This window comes from Microcebus murinus, chromosome 5 (genome assembly GCF_040939455.1).
Source record: "Microcebus murinus isolate Inina chromosome 5, M.murinus_Inina_mat1.0, whole genome shotgun sequence".
Taxonomy (NCBI): domain Eukaryota; kingdom Metazoa; phylum Chordata; class Mammalia; order Primates; family Cheirogaleidae; genus Microcebus; species Microcebus murinus.
The window spans coordinates 99,669,311-99,693,749 of NC_134108.1; the positions used below are offsets into that span (position 1 = coordinate 99,669,311).

General features: G+C 35.3%; 1 protein-coding gene and 1 long non-coding RNA gene across 4 annotated transcripts in view; one reads left to right on the forward strand and one right to left on the reverse strand.

Annotated features, from left to right (window-relative positions):
* The first annotated feature begins 1,173 nt into the window (after positions 1–1,173).
* SUPT3H (SPT3 homolog, SAGA and STAGA complex component) overlaps positions 1,174–24,439 on the forward strand; it is a 426,870-nt gene continuing 403,604 nt past the window's right edge. Inside the window, exons 1-2 of one of the 3 annotated variants that reach the window (XM_012743354.2) lie at positions 1,174–1,327; positions 9,881–9,981. In XM_012743354.2, the coding sequence (XP_012598808.1) occupies positions 9,881–9,981 (101 nt within the window). In that variant the 5' untranslated portion in view covers positions 1,174–1,327. Of the gene's footprint in view, positions 1,328–1,561; positions 1,634–9,880; positions 9,982–24,439 lie in introns of those variants that run through there. The other 2 variants (XM_076003315.1, XM_076003316.1) reach the window with 2 other exon arrangements.
* LOC142870977 (uncharacterized) overlaps positions 4,675–24,439 on the reverse strand; it is a 39,573-nt gene continuing 19,808 nt past the window's right edge. The window contains exon 3 of the long non-coding RNA XR_012919320.1: positions 4,675–5,009. This is a non-coding gene — a long non-coding RNA (uncharacterized LOC142870977). The remainder of the gene's footprint in view (positions 5,010–24,439) is intronic.

Sequence of the window (24,439 nt, forward strand, 5' to 3'; positions counted from 1 at the left end):
CAAACACAAAATTAACAGAAGGCTCAACTACAATCCACAGAGGAAATAACCAAATAAGTTGCTGTTTTAAACCACATAAGCAAACAGGAGGAAGGAAGGGATTAATTGGGAGATATACACAGTACTCATATGCAAGAAAATAACTTAAGCAGTAATGCTTAAAAAGACCTGAAGGTTAACAATTGAATCCCTTTAAAATACAGCATAATATTTGACAGAGTAGGAATGGACGCGAAGCATGGACCACAGCAGCCAAAAAGAATGTTAAAAATATAAATAATACTTCAAATAATATAATGAGTGAAACTTAAATCACTGTCTTGAACAACTGTTATTTAATGAACTACACCTGGATCAATCAAATGTGAGACAAGGCGTAGAATTCAATATTGGGGGCGTAAGATTTAAAAATGAAGAACAGGCCCAAATCCTCAAGAAACATGAACACAGGCTCGTCCAAAAAAAGCCTTAAGTAGAAGAAACTTTCGATAACAAAAACATAAATGCCTGAGCTTAGTAAAATGAGTTGGGTAAAAATTTAATTGCAGACCATCTCCCACTGCCTGTGGAATGATCTGTGCCAGGGCAGGGAGCAAAGTGCGGGGGGCCGGCGGGAGAGCTGGCGTTTCACTGTCCCAAGAAAGGGTTCCCATTGACACTCCAGCGTTGCAGTCCTTTGGGGAAACCCTCTTTGAGACCTCTCCGCCATTCTAAAAGCACAATCCGGCTACGATCCCCGTTCACCCCAATTCCTGAAGAGAAGCTCACATCGGCCAATCTCTACCCTGGAGTTGAAAACCAACTTCCAGTGTCGGTCACCAAATCCTTCAAAAACCCTAGCCCTGTCAGCCCCATTCCTAAAGCACACAAGCGTTGGACCGCGTACTATCTTTGGTTCCCAGCTCTTCCCCACACCTCTACCAGCGACCCCGACTCTACGCCAGCCGCGTGGCCCAGCCCAGCCCGCTCCCGGCCCTGAGGGCCGCGCACAACGCCCCGCCCCCGCCGAGCGTGGCGGAAGTAGCTTGCGCTAGAAAGCGGACCGCGCGCCACCTGGCCGAGCGCGCATGCGCCCGCACAGCCAGTGGTGGGGGCGTCCGTATCGCTACCTCCTGTCTCCACAGCCCCCGCCCCACCGAGAGTCGCGCTCACGCCATCTTGCACCCCCCCTCCACACAGCCCAGTCACCTTTTCTCTGTCTACACTTTCTACCCACCCCCCCTTCCAAGCCTGTCCTGGGCCGCAGCAGCTGAAACCGCACCAACTCTACCCCCACAATCTCCACGCGGGACGCGCAGCCGTGCCTACAAGTGTTCTTAAAGCAGAGGTTGTAGTAGGGGGTGTGGGGGCGGGGCGGGGGCCGCGGGCTGGGGACAGGTCAGGGAAGCCGGAGCGGCGCCTCTAGGCCCCTGCAATGGCCACTTCCTGGGCCGGGCTGGAGGGCGGCTGCCGGCCGGGCGGGCGGCCGTGGGAGGCGCCGGCCCGGCCAGGCGTCCTGGTTCCCCGGCGGAGTGTGGAGTTGACTCCTGACTCCTCCCCGCCGGCGGGTGGGGGTGGGGCGAGGGGAGCTGGGCGGATGAGCCGCGGCAGGAATGCAGGGCTGTGTGCTCTGCACCTTTCGCCTGTCACCTAGGTAGTGTGTGGAGGGGGCGTGGAACCCTTAAAGAAGGAAATTGTTGCTTTATGGCACGATGGGAGAAGAGTTAGGCAGCGTTGGTGAGAGTGTAGCATTAAGAAAGAGGAAAAAAGGTTTTACTCTGTTCTCTGTGTCTTTGACCCCTGGGGAAATTATTTAGCTGGTCCTTGCCTAGGTATTTTGGTCTGTAAATTGGGGATCGTTATAGTCTAGTTCGGAATTGCGAGGATTATGTGAGAGAATACATGGTAGACGCTTAGAACAGCTCCAGGCGCTGCTCAGTACATGTTGTAATTACTTTTGATCTTCATGTTTTACGAGCCCGGAATGACTGTGACTTTATTTTCTCAATTAAAATCGGGACACTTGGTGAGACTGAAGTTATGGGGACAGTGGAATATGATATAGGACACTCAGACGATCCTCAAGACATAATGATACTCGTAAATGTGGGTAAATTAGCATCTCTCCATGAGGTTAGTAGAAATGGTAAACTATTTCATTGGAAAGAAAAATGTATTTATCTGACCTGGGGTTTTAGGGTATGTGTGGGGCAGACCTTGGAAGAGGAAATAAATTTGATCTGCAAAGCTTTACTTGAAAACCAATTTGAGGACGGAACTGGTGGAATTTGTTGAATTGTCCAAAGAGGCTGAATTTGACTAAATATGAGTAACAGTTTTGTGGTAGTACTTTGCAAAAATACTGTATACTTCATTGTGCTGTTGCAAGTGTCTTGTCTCAGGGTATTTAGATTTAGAGCTGCACTGTTCAGTGGAACTTTCTGCCGTGATGGAGATGTTCTGTAATCTGTGCTGCCCCAATATGGTAGCCACTAAGCGGAGTGGCTTTTGAGCACTTGAAATGTGGCAAATTTCATTGAGGAACTTTCTTTTAAATTCTACTTATTAGTAAAATGTAAATATATAGGTGTGGCTAGTGGCTACTGCATTGGACAGCATAGGTCTAGAATCTAGAAAGAACCCTTCCAATTCTTGATTTGGTTGAGTTTTAAATAAGAGAAGCCAACTCTTGGAACATTTATTGCCTTTTGGGAATCATAATTATATTCAAATAATGCCTTTCATTGAAATATATCAAAGCATGGATCTGTTAGTACTTACTTATAGCTTGACAAATTAAAACAGAGCATTCTTTTGACTCTTAGGTTGTACAGTTAATGCTAGGTTTAATTGGAGAGCCATGACAACACTAACTCTTAATCTTTTCTTTAAACATTATTGTACTGTATTGCAATCATAGGTTTCTCCTGTCTTTTACCACTTTGGTTAATTTTCAGTGAAAGCTTTTCAACTCTTTTATTCCTGAAGTTTTTGCCATTTGAAAGATGGTGCTTTTTATTTTTGTTAACCTTTTGTATAATAAAGCAATTGAATAAATTGTAGTAGTAACTCTTGAGCATTGAGACAATTTAGGAGTAGTTTTGTGGTTATCTGTATTCAAAACTTTTGATGAGATGAGTGAAATTTGGTGATAGATGTTTTACAAGATTACTTTCTTGGAAATACATGCATATGTTTTTCTTTCTAAGGCAAGTGTTTATAAAGTCAGGTTGAAACTAAAACTTAAAAAAACTTTATAGATAGCACTCCTAACTCTGGTCTGATGTCTATAAAATGATGCCCTTGGTCTCAAGGCTGAAGATAATCATTACATCTGGAACAATAAATTAAAGCTCATGAATTAAATCATATGCAGAGAATAGGCCATAATATACAAATCAAAAGGAGTTGCTCTCATGTAGGGTGACTGTATGCCTTAATTTTTCTGGGGCAGTCATGGTTTAAAGCCTGGTTGTCCCATCCCAATTATTAATAGAGTCCTTTTCGCTATCAAAAATGTTCAAGTTGGAACCACATAATAATATGGGCACCCTACTTTTAGACTTACTGAAATTCATAATACTCAATTTTAGAAGGTTGACCATATTGAAATCTCAGAAATATACTTGCTTTAAAATAGTAGCAAAATTATTGCTTTTATGCTTAAATAGGTAAGGTAGATACCAGGAATAAGGCCAAGTGACCTGTCTATTTAAGCCACTGGTAATTTGAAAATTTTGCTTTGGATACAAATCTTGGGCAGCTTGATTTTGGTTCTCTCTGAAAAAAATCATCTTTTAGTGTAGGGAGCTGCAAAGCATCTTAGGCCATATCAGTCTAAGTGGAAGATGGAGTATTTGTGTTGAAATAATACTTATTTTATGGAGAGGTTGAATAGTGAAATCATTTACAAATCTGCTTATTATGTATTAGAATGTTAAGGATTTTGCTTATAGTTTACTTAAATAACGATAAATAGGCCAAATGCATTATTAAATTTATACTGTAGTGGATAAAATATTTTATTGAGGGTCCAAAACACTTGATTTGAATCCTCACTTTGCAATTTACTAACTGTGATTTGGGCCAAGTTATTTAATCTAAGAAGCCTGTTTTCCTCATTTTAAAAATGAAGATAGTAATAGCTCTTTCGGGAATGGATCTGTCAGGTTTTTTTTGCACTGTTTACTGCCTCTGAAAATATCTGGCTTATAGTTAATAGATATTGAAGGTTAAATAAGATAACATGAAAATATCATGCTGTTTGACATGTGGTATGTGGGAGTTACTGAAAAGTCATATTCATTGAATTATGGAGTAAATTGAAATAATTTATGTAAATTTACTTTGAAATCTGTAAAATGCCATACAAATACAAATTACTGAAAACAATCTTGAAGTGTACTTTTATTTTAAATGCTGTAGCAGTTCTATGACTGAATACTATATAAGTCACTTTATTCATATCTTAGCCTTTAAGAAAAGACTACTCCAAACCATAACATTCTCTCCTTGAGAATATACAGTATGTTTAATGATAATCCTTGTGATATGTTTTTAAGAAGCTATACTTTTGCTTAGATTCATCATCATCATTATTGTTAACATGAATTTAGTGCCTTATATGTATGAGGCACTATCCTAAGTTCTTTCCATACATTAATGTAACTTATGAGAGTATTTTTAATCTCCATTTTAGAGGTGAGGGCACTGAGGCAGGGAGGTGGCATGACTTGCCCAAGGTCACATGGTAGAGCCTGTATTTGAACTCCAGAGCCCAGCTCTTTAGTGCTGCACTGTGGTTTGGCATAGGCAGATATTTCACAACACAGTTCACTGTGACAAACAAATTGTGGAGGTCTTATGAGTTAGTTATGATGAACTTTTTTATTTGTATGTTCCTCGTTGTATAGTAGAAAGAACTCTGGACCAGGAGTCAGGGGACCTCAGTTTAGTCCCAGCTTGTATCACTAAATAGTGGTGTGTCCTTGGGCAGTTCAAGAAACCCTTCTGGACTCCAGTTTCCTCACCTGAAAAATGAGGGATTTGGGTGAAATTAGTGATTTTCAAACTAGTTCTGAAAACTGCTCAGTTGTCTTTGGTTCCCCTCCCACCAGTTTACATAGTTGTACTTTTATCTGTTATAATTGTTTATCCCTCTGCCTAAGATTTTCTTTTAAACAAAGAATTCTTTAGCTGTTAAAACTAATCAGTCTTCAAGATAACTTAATGACAACCTAAGTCTCCTGACTGCTGTGTGTACAACTCTTCATTGTTCACATTATTTTAGTGTGTTAGGAGGAGTTAGGCAGCTTTTACAAATGAAAAAAGGAAGGCACCAAAATGAGTGTTTTGTTAAAATATAGTATATCTAGATATCTAGATGGAATATTTTAGGTTATCAGTTACCTGGGATCAGAGCCCTTTTTTTTTTTTTTTAGATTTGTGATCTTTAGCCAAAATTTTTACTTTTAGTTTCCTCATTGGTAGAGGGAAAATACTTGCCTTTCAGGGTGATCGTGGGAAAAATGTGAGCTAATACAGGTAAAAGACCCTTTATATACTCCAAATTCATCTATTTTTCACACGCATACAGTAGATCTCCCATTCCTTTTTAGTCACATAAACTGTTTTTAACATCACATATTCTCTTGAATTGTTTATGTTTAACACCAAATTTTCATAAGACTTAATCTTTCTAAAATGAATCTAGACTGGAAGAGAGTCTTTGATGTTTAAGGGACTTGCACCTTTTTTGGATATCTTTGTCAAATACACTTACCTCTTACTATTAGGAGTATAATTGATTCCAAAATTTTCCATTCATCTGAAAAGTTAACCATTAAGTCACTCAATTTTATATATAAACAAGTGTTTTAATATTGGAAAAGTAAGCTTTGCTGTATGCTGTTTGTCAGATTTGGAAGTTGAGTATTTTAGGATAACCTGGTAGGCACATTTGCAGTGTACTTCAGGGATCATTTTTGCAAAGAATAAATATTTTTTTGAAACTCAGTTTTTCTGGAAGAATACTGAATATGAAAGCACATGGAATAGAAACTTACATCAATATGAGACTAAACAAGAAAAATATGATACTAGAACCTCATGTGTCTGAGCAGTCTGTAACTGGCCTCCTATGTCTGTAAGTTAAAAAAAATTGTTCATGTAGCTAACTAGGATATGTAAATGCACAGTTTATATATCTATATTATCTAAAGAGAAGAGGGAGAGTTTTCATAGTTTACAAGGTGTTCTGTTGTTATCTTCAATTCAGATATATTTTTTGAATGTCCATTATGTGGTAGGCTCTGTATTGTTCTTAATACCCTGGTGAGACAGAAATTATTCTTGACAGATGGAGGAACTGAGTTTGAAAGATTAATTGATCCTTATATGAGGTTCTGTTATTGGTTAATTATCCTTCTTAACAAAAACCCTGTGACCATGACTTTTATTTCCGTTTTCTACTTTACAACATCTCTCACAAAGCTTCCACTTGAATGTTTGATAGTTGTCTCAAACTTAACATGGCCTCAACTGAACTGGGTTTTTTCCTTCCCAGTCTTCCTGATCTCATAAATGGCACCACCACTCAAGCAGTTGCTTGGGCCCCGGACTTCAGAGTCATCCTTGACTGTTCTTCTCTCAGATCCCATGTCTAGTCCATCAGCCAATCAGCTCTGCCTTCAAAATATATTCCCGAAATCTGACCACTTCCTACTGGCCTAGTACACTTTATGATGTATAACTTCACTACAGTCAAAACTTTTTTTTTGGTAGCAGTATTTTCTGAGGTAAGGGGTCTATCTTAAATTTCATTGTTTTAAATTAAAAGATAAGTGCTGACCAGGTGTGGTGGCTAACTCGTGTAATCCCAGCACTTTGGGAGGCTGAGGCAGGAGGATTACTTGAGGCCAGGAGTTTGAGACCAGGATTTCAAGACCAGCCTGGGCAACATAGAGTGAGACTCTGATCTCTACAAAAAGAAAAGGAAAAAAAACAAAAAAAAGTGGGGCATTGTGATGCACACCTGTGGTCCCAGTTACTTGCAAGGCTGAACTGGGAGGATCCCTTGAGCCCAGGAGTTCAAGGCTGCAGTGAACTATATAATTGGGCCAGTGTACTCCTGCCCGGGTGACAGGCAGACCCTGTCTCAAAAAAAACAAAAACCGCCGATTTTTCTCTGGAACACGATTTTATAGGTGTAACATAGTACTGGCTATTGGCTTAATGATCAGGTTTAAATAGTTTTAATCATAAGTGAACTTATTCCTTGGGTTCACATATTAAACTATGGCATGTTGAAATAATCTAGGTCCCAATCTGCACATCTGAATTCATTTTGTAAAATATGGCAAACAGCTGCATTTCAATTGAAAGCTGAAACAACTGCAGGACATTAACCCATTGAGAAGATTACAGTAGGTTTTCAGTTCCATGTTAACTGTATTTATTAGAGAAAATTGACTTGAGTGCTTCTGCTTTTAACAGGATTTTTTTTAAGTGTCTGGAAGAAAGGAAGTAAAGCATTGGGATGATAGGACTTTGATGTGTAAGAAGTTAATGTCTAAAGAAGTTAATTATCTAAACCATCAGAAAAATGTGGGTATGGGAAATATTTTAAAGAGTAAAGAGCTATCAGCTCATCATGTCAAGAAAAATGTTATTCACCTGTTTGATTTAAAAATTAACTTGACTGTGAAAGGATGATCATGGTTATAATAAACTAGAATTGAGACCCTTTACCTTTTAGCAATAAATACCCTGATGTGAAACATTTGCAATAGAAAGACAACCTGAGAAAGCTGTGGTTTTAATATGCATTTACTTTATGAAATATCTCCTCTTTTTTTTATTTTTATTTATTTATTTTTTTTGAGACAGAGTCTCACTTTGTTGCCCAGGCTGGAGTGAGTGCCATGGCGTCAGTCTAGCTCACAGCAACCTCAAACTCCTGGGCTCAAGTGATCCTCCTGCCTCAGCCTCCTGAGTAGCTGGGACTACAGGCATTCACCACCATGCCCGGCCAGTTGTTTTTTCTATATATTAGTTGGCCAATTAATTTCTTTCTATTTATAGTAGAGACAAGGTCTTGCTCTTGCTCAGGCTGGTTTCGAACTCCTGACCTCGAACAATCCGCCCACCTCGGCCTCCCAGAGAGCTTGGATTACAGGCGTGAGCAACCCGCGCCCGGCCGAAATATCTCATCTTTAGGGAGAGTTAGAACAGGGTGACTGGATTTGAAAATGAAAAAGGGGCAGGTTGCTCCAGCAGTGTCTTAGGACATTTGACCGTAGGATAATCCCACAGAATGGCATGTCTGTCAAATTTGACGAGTCAAATCATAATTGTTTTTTTCTGAGGTCCTTGAGAGATCCAAGTTCCTTTTTTTTTTTTTAGCACTTTGTCCTGATTTTGCCTGTTTGTAGAAGTTTCCTCAGTTTCCTGTCTGTTTTCCTCCAGTCTTGGACTCTTGATGTAATTTTTTTTAACTTAAATTTTGAATGGTAGGCAGGGCATGGTGGCTCAGGCTTGTAATCCTAGCACTCTAGGAGGCCGAGGCGGGAGGATCGCTCGAGGTCAGGAGTTCAAGACCAGCCTGAGCAAGAGTGAGACCCATCTCTACTAAAAATAGGAAGAAATTAGCTGGACAACTAAAAATATATAGGAAAAATTAGCCAGTCATTGTGGTGCATGCCTGTAGTCCCAGCCACTTGGGAGGCTGAGGCAGTAGGATTGATGGAGGGTACCGTGGCTTAGTTGGTTAAAGTGCCTGTATAGTAAATTTCAAATGGTAATGTTTCTTTTCCTGTATCATTTGTAGAAAGTACTTCAAAAATCTTTGTGAAAAAAATAGGACAAATTTAGGCTTTAAAAAGGTGATGGCCTATTTTAGCATTAGGTTCTTTATGTGTGATAGAATTTTGCTTTTTAGGCTCAATTTGAATGGAGCTTTTTTCTTTTTCCTTTCTTTCTGTGCACTTGTCTTAGATCTTTGTCCCGTTTTCTTTTCAGAAGCTTCATGTAAACTTCATGTTATCTCAGGCAGTGATCTCTAGTAGTTTTTTTTCTCAGCCTTCTTTCATGAGACTCAGCCCTTCTATTTCAACCCTTGGTGAATGACCTGGGTTTAGGTTCCCTTTATTATTTTATCATTACCCAGGGGGGTGGTCAGATTAGAGTAATATATTAAGGAAATAAGTTTGGCAGCAATGTGTAGAATGAACCAAGATGGAGAGAGAGAAGATGTAGATAAGAGTTCATAGAGAGCCATGGCAGTAGAACAAGAGTGGAAGGATATGAGAACATAAAGTAGAATTTACTTGGCTTCTTACAAATTAAAGGGTGCAGGAGAAGGAGTCAAACATAATTACTGAGATTTTGAGCTGGAGTGACTAGTAATTAGTGATGTCAACAGTCAAATTGGAATTAATTTATTTTATAAGGAAACTACTTAATAGTTGTTGAATTGCGTTGAAGTCTTTTAGTTAAAATATTCAATTTTTTAAAACTTGTGTGATTGTGAAATTTACAAATCTAAATTTATATAGAAGCTTTTAGCAGATCAAGAAAAGGGAGTTCTTAAGGTCTTTCTGGTTATTATGATAGCTGACATTTGTTGTGTACTTGCTGTGTGCTAAATACTGTTTTGCATCTTTGCATGCGTTCATTTAATTCTCACAACAACCCTAAGAGGATGGGATTATTATTCCCATTTATAGTTGAGGAGATTGAAGCACAGTCTGTTTTCCACAGTTTTATGCAAAACAGAAATGATCAGAAATTTAAATTTTCTATACTTTTTGAAGTAATTTAAAATTTCTTGCATTTTTTCATCCATTTATTAATATTTATAGTTAAATACATCTTGTAAGCTTTAATTCTTCTTTTTATTTAGATGAATAATACTGCAGCTAGTCCGATGTCTACTGCCACTTCAAGTAGTGGAAGAAGTACAGGGAAGTCTGTAAGCTTTGCAGCAGAATTACAGAGTATGATGTAAGTATGTCTCCGCATACTATTACTATTTTAAATTTATTCATGTTGAAGAAAAACAATTGAAATAACAAAATTTGTAAAACTTCAAAATAATTTGTATTTATTCACGTAAAAATGAAATAGTATCCGATAACATTTTAAATAGCCATATACAGAAGAGGCAAAATTGGTTAAGAATGCTACAGTGGTACTGTATTTGATAAATGAGTATTGGTTCATCTTTATAAAAGATAGAATGAATAATTACATAAACACATTTGCTCTAATTATTATTTGCTCAAATCTGTGTTATGGATTATTAATATTTTAGTTTTAGATTTAGAAGATTTTGAAACTGGTTGTATTCTTAGATAGTTAAAATGTTTTCATGGAGAAGTTCTTGGTTTTTCTCAAATGTCTTAATAATTTTATGAACTTAATTTAAATTAGATTTTAGTTTGATAATGTTTAGAATCACTATATTTCAGAATACTAGGAAAAAACTTAGAGGATTTAAAAAACATCATTTAATATTGGAGAAATTGCCAGTCATTAAAATTTCTTAAGTCTCTATTCTGCTTGATTTCATTGAGTGAGACTACATATCTTGATTTGATAGGAGGTAGCATATTTATTAGAAATGTCTGTTGACACATAGTAGTTTTTCTTTACTGTTGAGATAGTTGTTTACAAGGGGTCAACACATTATAGCACTTCTTTTCCTTTGGATACGTTATTCGTGACGTATCAGGCAGTTTTTAAGAATAGTTCTGTTAAAGGTTTAAGTGTCTTCCTGTTGTGGGTTTATATCCATAGCTTTCATGGTAAATTAACACCACTATTTGATGATTATTCAAAGATAAAATTACTTTGAGCATATATCTATAGTTGCTTGGTAAACATACTTTAAATAGCGTTGAAAACATTGAGGTCATAGGTTCTCAAACTTTTTGGTCATAGGATCCCTTTACAGTCTTAATTATTGAAGAACCTAAAGAAAATTTGTTTATGTGAGTTATATCTATTAATATCTATTGCTTAGAATTTAAAACTGAGAAATAGAAAAATTACACATTAATTTAAAAAGTAATAGACCTATTAGATGTTAATATATTTCTTATAGAAAATTATATTCTAAAGCCCAAAATTGATGACACCTTTTGTTAGATAAGAGGAATAAATTAAACCTAATTAGGAGCTCTATGAAGTGAGCCTGTGTTTTAAATTATGGAAAATTTTAAGGGTTTATACTTGTATAAATTTTGTGGATTAGTTTAACTTTTTTCATTATAGTTTTAGTAGCTTTATGTTAAGAATCTTTTACATTGTGTTATGTCAATTATGTTTTAAATATTAGGCATGTTTTAAATGGTTTACAGTAAGGTGAGAAAATTCATTTTTGTGTAGAGTTGGTTCATTGATTTCCTTTGTATTCTTTAAAAAATTTTAACTTGGAAATTTTCAAACTCATGAAATTATAGAGAAGAGTATAATGAACCCCATATATTAATCACCTGGCTTAAACAATAATTGTTTTACCAGTCTTATTTAACTTTTTCCCCTACTCTCTACTTTTTTACAAATAAAGTATTTTAAAGCAAATACCAATTTTAAGAATATTGTCTCAAAATTCATTATATTTATAGAAACAATCTATTTGTTATTTAAAAACAGATGATATATAGCAGAGGTCAGCAAACTATGGCCATGGGTTTGCTGCCTGTTTTTGTAAATAAAATTTTATTGGACCACAGCCATCCTCGTTCTTTTATCTGTTGTCTGTTGCTGCTTTCATGCTATATGGCAGAGTTGAGAATTTGTGACATAGACCATGTGGCCTGTAAAACTGAAAATATTTACTATATGGCCCTTTACAGAAAAAGATGGATAACCTCTATAAAAACACCTCTCTTTAAAAAGAAAGCTGTAGAGTAGTATTTCCTTTTGTCATTTGTAAGTGGGAGAGGTTCTGCTTAATGCATTTGGTGGACCTCAGTCCATTTAAGAAAACTGAGAAAAAATATAAGCTAAATTCTGCACTTTCTTATTAAATACTTTTGCAAACATCTTCCCAACTGGTGTGCCTAAACTAGATTCAGATTGCAATAGTTATTGTTGGCCACAGCTCTGGAATAAATGTACATTTTCCTTCTATTTCAAACCTCATAGAATGGCCGCTCCTAATAGTTACATTCATCATTTATAGTCTGAAGTTATTTTTTTCCCCTTATGAATTTCTTCACAGAACAGGGATATAGGACCAAAATTGGGGGGATTTAAAAAAATTTACCAATATTTCCACTGATATAAAAAATTTAGGCTTTTGATTATATAAAATTAGAATTGATATAAATTGATCCTTATGTGCTCATTTCAAATGAGAGAGTGCAGACTTAATTAAGCTGCTGTGTTTATTTTGTGTTTGAGGAATCTCATTCTGTGAATACCTACTTCACTGTTGCTGTTTCACAGTTCTGAGCCTGTTTGTATTGCTACTTTTCAATTCTCTACTACTCTCTTTCCCATCTATTCACTATTATTTTTTTTTTTTTGAGACAGAGTCTCGCTTTGTTGCCCAGGCTAGAGTGAGTGCCATGGCGTCAGCCTAGCTCACAGCAACCTCAATCTCCTGGGCTCAAGCAATCCTCCTGCCTCAGCCTCCCGCGTAGCTGGGACTACAGGCATGCGCCACCATGCCCGGCTAATTTTATCTATATATATTAGTTGGCCAATTAATTTATTTCTATTTATAGTAGAGACGGGGTCTCGCTCTTGCTCAGGGTGGTTTCGAACTCCTGACCTTGAGCAATCCGCCCGCCTCGGCCTCCCGGAGTGCTAGGATTACAGGCGTGAGCCACCGCGCCCGCCCCTATTCACTATTATTGAGCTGTTTTTCTCCTGGCTCCCTGCCCTCTAAATAAGTAACAATATTATAGTGTCATTTCCAGGAATAGTTTCACTGATAGGTGTCTAATTGTCAATCACAAATGAAATTGTCATGATCTGCTATTTAATATAGAACTGGCAGCTAGTCTGTTCTATCAGAGCCTTGAAGAACTTACCATATTTTAAAATGTGGGTGGTAAATACCACCAGTGAAGCACTCCTTAGGAAGTGCTTCTATAGATTTTAAACTAAAGGATTAGTAGTCACCTAATTGCTAGTGGGTTTGGTTGACAGCAGCTGTGCCTTACCTAGTTCGTATAACTGAGCACATTTGCTGTATGCTCTTTATCACAGCTCTTTGAATAACCTGTGCTAGAAGAGTCCACAGTTTTTTTATTTTTAGGTTGTTGAACTCAAGCAGCCTATACATTTGAAAGTGAAATCTTTTCAATCTACATTATAGGTATTTTAACGAACTTCTTAAGAATTTTAATTAATTTTAAAAGTTTTCATTGAATATTTTCTTTCTTATTTTATTGATTTATATATTTCTTGCCTTGTCATGTTGTACTTTTTTCAGGTTTACAGGCCTGGTGCCGATGCCAGGTTTCACAGCTCAGTAGCATTACTGTAAAAGCAAACTGAGAACATAAAAGCACTATGTAATGGAAAGTTGGTTATACTTTTTTTTCCTTTTAGAAATGAAATAGGAAATGTTTAGTTCCTAAATCCAGTTGAGTTAAGTGCTTTTGTTAAACAAATGTGATTTTATAAATGTGGCATGATAAAATTTTGATTTTATATTTAAATATTACTATCATTTCTCTCATGAAAAGAAATTAACTGGGACTTTCAGTTTAGAATAATATGTATAATTACCAGGGAGAAAAATATCTTGCCCACTCTTAGAAATAAAGTCTTGAAATGCAGAGAGACAGGGTTATTTGAATAATTCTGTGATAAAAATCCTTAGTTATATGGGGAAAGATAGGTAAAAAGTCACAGATCTGTCATTCTAAAATTGCAGTGTATTTGCTAATTATCATGACGGAGAATGGAAGTTCCTCTTTTGAACTAATTTGATGGCAGAACCAGGCCCTAATTGATGTGCAGCTATTTATGTTCTTCACTTATTTTTAGTGTGAATAGTCACACATTCCACTGTTCCTGAGTGCTTCCCTAGACCCTGCTGAGGGTATTATGTAGCATATGGTTTATGTACTGCATAAACTTTCAAAAATCTGAAAACTTCTGAATTCTATGATACATCTTTCAGTTAAGGGATTTTGTGGACTTGTATCTACCTCACAGGGATAATGTAAAGATTAAATGAGATTGAGTTAAAGCACATGGTAAACACTGTCCTGTTAGTTGTTATCATCTTTTTGAAAAATAATTATCATCATTTACATACTGATTAGGAAGTTTATAAAATGTGTTTCAAGTGCAGGAGGAAATATTTGTAATTTATGGGAAGAATTTCTTAATTATAGAGAAAAAGGATTTGTCTACTTAGAGCATGCTGTTCAGTAAAACTTTCTACAGTGATGGAAATTTCTTTTTCTGTCCTGTCTAGTATGATAGCCACTAGCTAGCCACATGTACCTATTGAGTGAATTAAGTAAGCTAGACAACTGAGCAACTGAATTTTAAATTTCATTTTATTTTAATTAATTTAAATTTAAATAGCCACACGTAGCAAGTGGCTACCATATTGGACAGCATAGAAGAAATGTAGAAAATATAAGTTATATCGAGAAAAGTTTTTCTGGGTTCCATGTATTTTTATTGAAACTGGGAAATGTTATATATATCCTGTTGATTTTATATATATATATTTTTTTTTTTGAGACAGAGTCTCACTCTGTTGCCCAGGCTAGAGTGAGTGCCGTGGCGTCAGCCTAGCTCACAGCAACCTCAAACTCCTGGGCTCGAGCGATCCTTCTGCCTCAGCCTCCCGAGTAGCTGGGACTACGGGCATGCGCCACCATGCCCGGCTAATTTTTTATATATATATCAATTGGCCAATTAATTTCTTTCTATTTATAGTAGAGACGGGGTCTCGCTCTTGCTCAGGCTGGTTTTGAACTCCTGACCTTGAGCAATCCGCCCGCCTCGGCCTCCCAAGAGCTAGGATTACAGGTGTGAGCCACAGCGCCCGGCCTGATTTTATATTTTAGTAGTCATTGGCGTTTTTCTTCTTCCTCTTTTTTTTTTAAGTTGTCAATATTCCACAATTCTTTAAAGGTTTGAAGATGGTAATTTTTGTCTACTTTGGCAGGTCAGATTTGATTGGGAGGTTTATTATTACATTTATGTTCTATGTTTTAGAAAGTATGACTAATAATGTGTTCAGTTTCTTAAAAATGTTTTTTTGTGAATATATGTAGCATATATACTTAATATTTCTGAAAATTTTGTGACTATAGCTCTGAATTTATTGTATTACACTTGATTCTCATGCCAGCAAGTATAATTGAATATATAATATTGTTGTGAGTTTTGGGTCCTCATTTTTTATGTAGCTATATTTATAAAATTTCTGATAGCTATAAAATTAGCAATATGTTATATAGTATTTTATTGATTCATTATTTTTGTTATGCTGAGCTTTTGAAACTTGTTTTAAATGATCAGGTTCAAAATTAATCTTTAAAAAAGATACTGGATAAAAAGGGATTCTTAAGTACTAAAAATATATCAGAGTGGTTAGTAACTTTGGATAGGATATTAACATTTGGTATCCATGATTATGTGTTCATTTGCCTCCTTACAGTAAATTTTGTTGATTTAGGATGTAAACAACTCCCCAAATTAAAAGGGTGTAATTCTAGTAAAGAATAGTAGATTCCTAATATAGAGGAATGAGTGTTTTTAATTTTGACTATTTGCTGATTCTAAAGGCCCATGATAGATTTTAAGTTTGCTAAAGCACAGTCTTGATTATCTCTAGATGTGAGACTGCTAGGCAGTTTTAAAATACAAAGAAATGAGAATTGACTTATCTTGTGATGTATTTTAAGGTGGTAACATATGTTAACACCTGTGTGTGTATGTATTTGTATTTTTAACATATTAAAATATATCATAAAAATATATGTTGGTATGAATATTCTTTTTTTTTTTTTTTTTTTGAGACAGAGTCTCGTTTTGTTGTCCAGGCTAGAGTGAGTGCCGTGGCGTCAGCCTAGCTCACAGTAACCTCAAACTCCTGGGCTCGAGCGATCCTTCTGCCTCAGCCTCCCGAGTAGCTGGGACTACAGGCATGCGCCACCATGCCCGGCTAATTTTTTATATATATATCAGTTGGCCAATTAATTTCTTTCTATTTATAGTAGAGACGGGGTCTCGCTCTTGCTCAGGCTGGTTTTGAACTCCTGACCTTGAGCAATCCGCCCGCCTGGGCCTCCCAGAGAGCTAGGATTACAGGCGTGAGCCACCGCGCCCGGCCTTGGTATGAATATTCTACCTTTTGCAAATATCTTTTTCAGATATCTCTGTGTAGATATTTTTTAAAAATCTTAGTTAAAATACTATATACCTTTGAAAAAAATGTTGCTATAGTCAAAAGAAAGTTTTCTAATTGTCATAACATTTTTTCCCATGATAAAATAGTGTTCACAAACCACTTTTATTGAGACAAGTATTGAGAACTAATCCTTAATCTGTTTTATATGACTGACTGCTTTCTTCCTTTACTTTCTATAGGCTTCTCTGTCTTAAAACAAAACAGCTACATTATTACCAGTTTTTGCCATGGCTAGTAGAGTATTACTAACCTTTCATGGCTTTATCCCTATTCCTGTATTACACTGACTGGCAATGTGTATTTAATAGGGCAGTGGGTTAAATTAAATTTTTTTGGACTGGCCTGGCAATCAATTAATATTTATTTATTCAACAAAAATAACATTCTTTTTGTGTGGAATTACTTTCCAAATAGTCAAACTTGGAATCAACCCATTCCTAAGTCATGCACTGATAGTATTTTTTTATTCTGCTTCTTCCAGATTAGAATTTGATCTTATCAATGTCCTTTATAAATATCTCTAATCTTTTAGAAGTATGTGATCATAGATAATATCTTTTTTTACAGATAATAAAACTTCACTTATCTGGGATTTGTAATAAAATATAAATATTTTAATTGGCAAATTGATACAAAGAAAAACAATACTATCTGTGAGTGATTAAAATAGCGTGATACAGTGGAGAAGATTATAAATTTGGAGCCAAAAGATCTTGGTTTAATTCTTTCTGTATTGGTGGATTTTAAATGTTAGGAACAAATAACTACCACTACCCCCAATAAAAGACTCTGGAAATATTATGGATAAAAAATTGTTGTATTAACATTTTATTCTAAATGGAGTGTTTTTTAAAAAATAATTCCCTATTATAGAAGCAGTTCATGTTTTTTTCTGAAAAAAATTAGAAAACACGGAGCAATCATAATGAATACCTTAAATTCACTGTATTAGAGTGCTATTAATGCTTTAGTATTTCTCTTTCCCAGTGCATATAAAAAATTAAAAAATAAATACCAGAAGTGCATATTATACTTACTATTCCATTATGTTATCTTTAAGCAATCTTGTTAAATACATTAAATTGTCTCTAATTTTTTTAATGTTATGGATTGCATTGCAATAAACTTCCTTTCTATTTATCTATCTTTGAGTGTGACTGGATATTTCATTAGGACTAATTTCCAGAAGTGGGAGTCCTAGGTCAGAGGGCATACTTGTTTGGAAGGTTTTTGGTGATCTTCCTTAAAGGCTTTAATGTGTTATAATCCTACTAACAGTGTATGTATGTCTTGCCAACATTGAGTAATGTAATACATATATATTTTAGTGTGTAAGAATTGTTTTCAGTTTAGTTTTTAATAGGCTATACATTTACACATTTAAAAATAGGTATGCAGTAAAAAGATATTCTCTTATGCCTGCTGCCTGGTTTCATTCCTTTGAGTAACAAGTTTTATTCCTTTATATTCTTCCCAGAATTTCTTTATCCACATATGAACAAATATAAATATGATCTTTTTTTCCTTTTTACATACAGAGTACATGCAATAAACTTTCTTTTGTGCTTGCTTTAACATTTTTTTTTTTTTTTGAGACAGAGTCTCACTTTGTTGCCCGGGCTAGAATGCTGTGGCATCCCCCTAGCTCACAGCAATCTTAAACTCCTGGGCTCAAGCAATCTTTCTGCTTCAGCCTCTGGAGTAGCTGGGACTACAGGCATGCACCTCACCATGCCTGGCTAATTTTTTGTATATATTTTTAGTTGGCCAATTAATTTCTTTCTATTTTTAGTAGAGATGGGGTCTTGCTCAGGCAGGTTTCGAACTCCTGACCTTGGGTGATCCTCCTGCCCTGGCCTCCCAGAGTGCTAGGATTACAGGCGTGAGCCACCGTGCCTGGCTGATTTAACATTTTTTTTTTTAAGATAATTTATCTAGAGATCCCTGCATAGTAACATAGAGGTGTGTGTGTGTGTCTGTGCGTGTGTGTGTGTGTGTGTGTGTGTGTGTCTCTAGTTACTGTTTGAATAATTCAAGAAGGCTTAAACACAAGGAAGCCTCTTATTATTCAAGGAAACTGAGATAACTACTAAATGAGTTACCTAAGTAAGAAGAGGTAATAAGATTTTTACACAGATAAGCAAAAAGAAGAAAATAAAAGCTGCCTATAATCCTTTATTAAGAAAGAGTCAGACACTTTGGGGTGTGTGGTATGTGTGTGACTTATTTTTTGAAAGTTCTTAGTGATTTTTAGTTATTACTGTGCTTTTTTGGTACCTGTCTTTTTTTTCTCATTTAATATATTGTGAACAACTTTCTATGTTATTAGAACTTATTATTTCATTGTATGGTGTTGTTAATTGCCTGTTGAGCCATTCGATTATATCCAGTTTTTCCATTATTATTAAAAAATGATGTAATGAAATCTTGGTATCTATTACCCTAAGGTTTTAGAAGAAGAATTTTTGAGTTTAAAGGCTTTTTTTATATTAACTTCCTAATTTTTCTTCCAGGAAAGTTGAACTGATTTACATTTCTATAAAGTTATGAGAGCACCCCCCTTTATCTTTCTCCCTTACAATTTAAGAATAAAACATTATATTGTTTTACAGCTTTCATTTGACTACTGAGCTTCAAAATACTTTTGCCATTTATAATTCTTTTTTTGTGTTTGTCTATTTATATTCTTAGTATAATTTTACCGAGATCTGTTTTTTTAAATTATTTATTAAGGGCCTTTAATATGTTAAAGGCATTATCCCTTTGTTAATTATATTTGGCATTCTCCTTATCCCTCTATTCCCCTAGTCTGTTCGTTTCCTTAAGGTTTTTTTATATTGATTTTTTTTTAAAATGTGAGTTTTCATGTACTTGTTAGATTCTTATATATCTTACTGCTTCTCTCTTCGACAGAAAGTCTTACCCTCAATTTTAATATGTATCTTCATGCATTATATTTCAGGATTTTAGTTTCTGCAGTTTAATATTTAAACCATTTTGTTGTATGATGTCTGGGAGGGTTCTAAGTTAAAACAATTTTTCTTCAAATTGATTTGTCAGTGGTCTTACCACAACAAATTATCTCTTTTCCTTTCCCCTCAGAACTGAAATGCTACCTTTATCAGATAATAAATTATTACCTTTGACTTTTCTGTTTTGTTACATTGAATTGTTTATTCCTTTGCCAGGACTGCATTATTTTAGTTATTATAGCTTCTTAATATGTTTTAATATTTGATATTTTAGTTCAAATCCATCTGCATAACTTTTCTTTTTAAAATATTTTTGACTCTTTTCGCATTTTTATTCTTCCAGATAAATTTTGAGAAATCATTTTATCAAGTTCCAAAACAAATTCTAAGAGCAAATTTTAAGCAGCTTCGTTTTTCTTTTTATGCTTTTTGCTGTATACTCAGATTTCAGACATTGGTCTGTGCAATTCATTTCACTTTTAAAGTTGATTAATGAAATAATTTTATATTTAGAAAGGTTATTTGAAAAAACTGGATAGAAACAGCAAAAACAACTGACTAATGAGTGGGTTGGTTAACTACTGTATGATTAGAGACTCTGAAGAACTTCTCAGTTTTCTTTAATATTTGTTTTTCTTTCTTGAACGTAGAATTGTGCTGTGACTGCAGTATGTAAAAATCAGCAAAACTATTCCCTCAATTTTAAGTCATGCAGTTACTGTCTTATTTTTGAATGGTGGACATGGCTGGAAATAAACGACTAGTTTAATTTTTTTATACATATGTAAAACTACATTCTGACTAATGGAATTATATACATGGGTGAATATGTAACACAATTCATAGGGAATAAATCTATTTAATATAGTCGTCATTTTATAAAAACATGAAGGTGTAATCTAAGTAACCAAATGGATCTTATTCTGACCATTTTAATGAAAATATTTCTATAGTAGGTATGAACATTTATAATTATTTATAAACAGAATACCAGCTTCAGTTGCACTAGAATGCACTCCACTTGTACTATAGTATGCCCTCAGCTGCTGTAGATGTGTATAGTTTACTTTGCTTCTATGATAAATAGTCCTACTTTGTTATTTTGTTTGAATTAATATATTTGTATAGTTTTTGTTTTCTCTCCTTTTGGCATCTGCTAATTTTATTGCTGTCATGCCAGAGTCTGGGAATATTTTACCTCTCCCCACTTTTTTTTTTCCTTTGTGAGAAGGTATTTATTTTCAGATTTCATTTCCTTTTTTAAAAAATTTTATTTCAATAAAATATGAAACGAACATTTTGGTTACATTTTATATCTTTGCTCTCCCTAGCAAGAGTTAGAGGTATGCCCTTCCCCTCCACAATGCTCACCACATCCCTCAGATTTGAGTCTACCTCTCCCCACTTTTTTAATGCTGCTTCCAGTCTACTGTAGTAATCAAATTTGTTAGATTTGTATCTAAAATAAGAATTCATAAACTAGGAAATCCTGATGCACTTTCTTTTCTGAAACAGAGTTGCTTGATCTTTGGTACATAAACTACCAAGTTTATCAGTTTTGAGAGTTGAGTTTGCATCTTGGTTCAGCTATTCGGTTGTATTTTCAAAGGCTGAAATTGTCAGGTAGCAGATGAGAGGTTGTTTGTAAGTCCTGTGGGACTGAATCTGTTTTATCAATTAAATAATATTAGGATTTTTAAATTCCTGAGTTAGTTCAATACACAAATATTTTGTGAATAAAGAAATGATTTAAGTAATATTCATTTTCAGCTATGCCTAATTAATATGTATAGCATTTTGAAGACATAGGCAAGGCAACTGGCTGGGGATGGCAAAGATTAGAGGTAGGGAATCCTGAGGAGAGTGGTGAAGGTTTGTAATAGCAGCAGTGGAATTCCAGAGAGAAAGCTAGTTAGAAATATGCTCAGTGTTGCTTAGATTGTCAAGGACTCAGCTGAGCTTAGTCACCATTTTTAAGGGCTCTAACAACAAAGTCGTATAATTTTCTATAGTGCTCAGCAGCTGGGGCATAGGGCTAGAAAAGAAAGATACTTGGATTGATATAGGGATTTGAAGGGCAGATGTGGCAGAAGGATATTGAAATTTGAGGTGTAGGAAATTCTGATCACTGAGCCTGAGGCATCAGACATTATTTTACAAATTATTCTTTGCTTTGGTGTTAGTTTTTCCCCGTATTTCCCCCTCTTATTTCAACTCTCAACGTTTAGTCTAAAGCAGTGCTACTCAGTGTAGCCAGTTTGTGAACTGTTTGTTATTGGGGAGGGATGGGATAGAAAATATGAAGGAGTTGATCAACTTGAAAAAAATGGGATAGGAAGAAGGAATTGGAGATTTCAGTGAACTGTAAAATTAGGTAGAGTAGAAGTAGTAATTAAGAGAGCTGGAGGCATAGAAAATAGAAGCATCAACTTGGTTTCCTTTCTGTGTGGCTGTGACACTTTGTACTATTCGTAAAAGTCCTCATTTCACTATATTAAAATAATTTATTTGTCTCTCTTTATTCCCCATTTTGTAAACTCCCTGATTATGGCAATTGTTTTAATTTTCCTGTTTTACATTTTCTGATATCTAGTAGGTACCTTGTAGGTGTTGAATTTAATAGAATGAATAGGAAGTTGTGATGATGGTGGGATAGTATGGTTTAGGAAGACAAACCTCCATGGGAGTGGTTAAAGTTGAGAAGAAGTTAAAAGTCTTCAAAATAGAAGAGGTAGGAAATAGGGGCATGGGTAATCTATCTTCACACTATATGTCCATATTAGAAATTCAAATTAATACTTTACTTTGGTTGTCTCCTGACAACCCAGTTCTTTATTTTATTTTTATATTTGAGATGACATTATAATATTGGACCCACTTTAAAGTGATGTGTGAAGTATATAAGGTGTATATTTAAAGTGGTTTCGTTAATTCAGAGCATAATGTTTTTGTCTTAATATCTGTGATCAGAAATTAAGGGGGGATGGTTTTGTGATTATTTGGACACATTACATTTCTTCTGTGGTCAAACCTCTCTGCTAATGATAATTCATATTTGCAGCCGCTTCCCACAGCTAGCATCACCACCTCAGCTCCACCTCAGACCATCAGGTATTAGATTCTTATAAAGAGCACGCAACCTAGGTCCCTCACATGCACAGTTTATAGTAGGGTTCACGCTCCTATGAGAATCTAATGCTGTGACTGATCTGACAGGAGGCGGAACTCAGGTGGTGATGCCAGTGATGGGAGTGGCTGTAAATACAGACAGATGAAGCTTCCCGGGCTTGCCTGCTGCTCACCTCCTGCTGTGAGGCTGGGTTTCTAATAGGCCATAGACTGGTACCAGTCATGGCCAGGGTTTGGGGACCACAGATTTAGGCTCTGCCACTACTGGGATGTCTTAAATTTCCTAATTAGAACCTGACATTAGGCTGACAAAAAGAGCTCAATCCTTAAAATTTTTTGTTACTTTTATATATTTTATAAGCTTTCTTTAAAAGACACAGTGACGTAATTATGACCACATTTCTGTAGCCAGACATTATTTTTACAAATTATTTTTTGCTTTGAAGTTAGTTTGTTTCTATGTTTTATGCTCATTTTCTCTCTCAACATTTAATCTAAAGCATTGATACTCAGTGTAGCTTGTTTATGAACTATGTATTGGTCTTCTATGGAAAAATAGCTTGAGCCAGAATGTAAACCAATACCTTGGTTTCTTCATTGAGATAGTTTTCCTATGAATTGAATAGTGTGTATTAGAGTCACCTAATGCAGCTGGTTTACATTCTGGTGCAAATTCCTTGTATTTCATTGTGAACATGAAAAAAATAGTTCTTAGATTAGCACCTGTTGGCAGACCACAATTATTGTGTACTGCTTTTTGTTTGTTCATTCAGTAAATACCTATTGGGGGCTTACTGTGTACTAGGCACTGTTCTAGGCTCTGGAGATATAGCAGTGAATAAAACAAAATCTTAATGTCATGGAGGTTACATTATAATTCTATTAGAAATACCACTATTTCTCATTTCTCAGATATACTGTTGTTTTTGTAGCAGACAGTATTCTTTCAGGTCTTTCAGGTCTTGTGCCCTAAAAGCCTTAGACTTAATTGTATATATCTTTACATATAGTGACAATACTACTTTTAATTACATTTTTGGCTCAGATAATTTTTTTCCTGACGTGTAAAACTTTGAAAACAGAGTAATTGTGTATTTGATCAGCTTCCAGTTTTATTTGAAATTAGTTTTTCTTGAGCAAGGATCTTTTTATTTAGAAAGAGGAATATAAGGAATTAATTTCCAATAAAAGAGAACAGTGACAACATGAACTGATTAGGCAGCAGATAGAATAGTATATTAAGTAATCATTGTTTGGCTGCCTTTCTTACGTTATGGACAGATGATCTGTTTGTCAGACTTCAAAGTATTTTAGAGCTTATACTGAAATATTAGGATTTTAATGATGAAATATAAAGATTGGGAAATTAAATTGATGAAAACCAATGAAACAACCTATGACTTAAAAAATAAAGAATCCTCTAATGCAGTGGTTCCCAAACTTGAATGTGCATTAGAGTCAGAGCCTTGCTAAACCATAAAACTGTTGGGCCTCACCTCCAGAATTTTTGATGCAGTAAATCCAGGGAAAACCCAATAATTTGGATTTCTAATAATTTCTCAGTGATGCTGATGTAGATGATCCAGGGACCACTACTTTGAGAACCAGTGCTGTAATGTTACCTATCCAGCGCTCCTCTTATTTATCAATAAACAGCTATTTTAATCAGTTGCAGGAGATGGTGATTTAAAGAAATCTCAGCAGGTAAACCAAAAGTCAAGCAAGAACCTTAACATTTTTCTTAATCCTTATTTTAGTAGACTCATTAATGGAAGACTGAGGGACAAAGTGTAGAGAATTATTGTTATTCCATTATTGTCACTTTAAGTATGTAGAAGTAGGCTGAAATACTAGTAATGTTCTTTTTTTTCCCCTAGTGCAGTTGTCTCCAGAAGAACTAAATTGAAATTTAAATATCCCATTTGTATTATAGGCATTAATATTTATTATTAGGATCCCACTG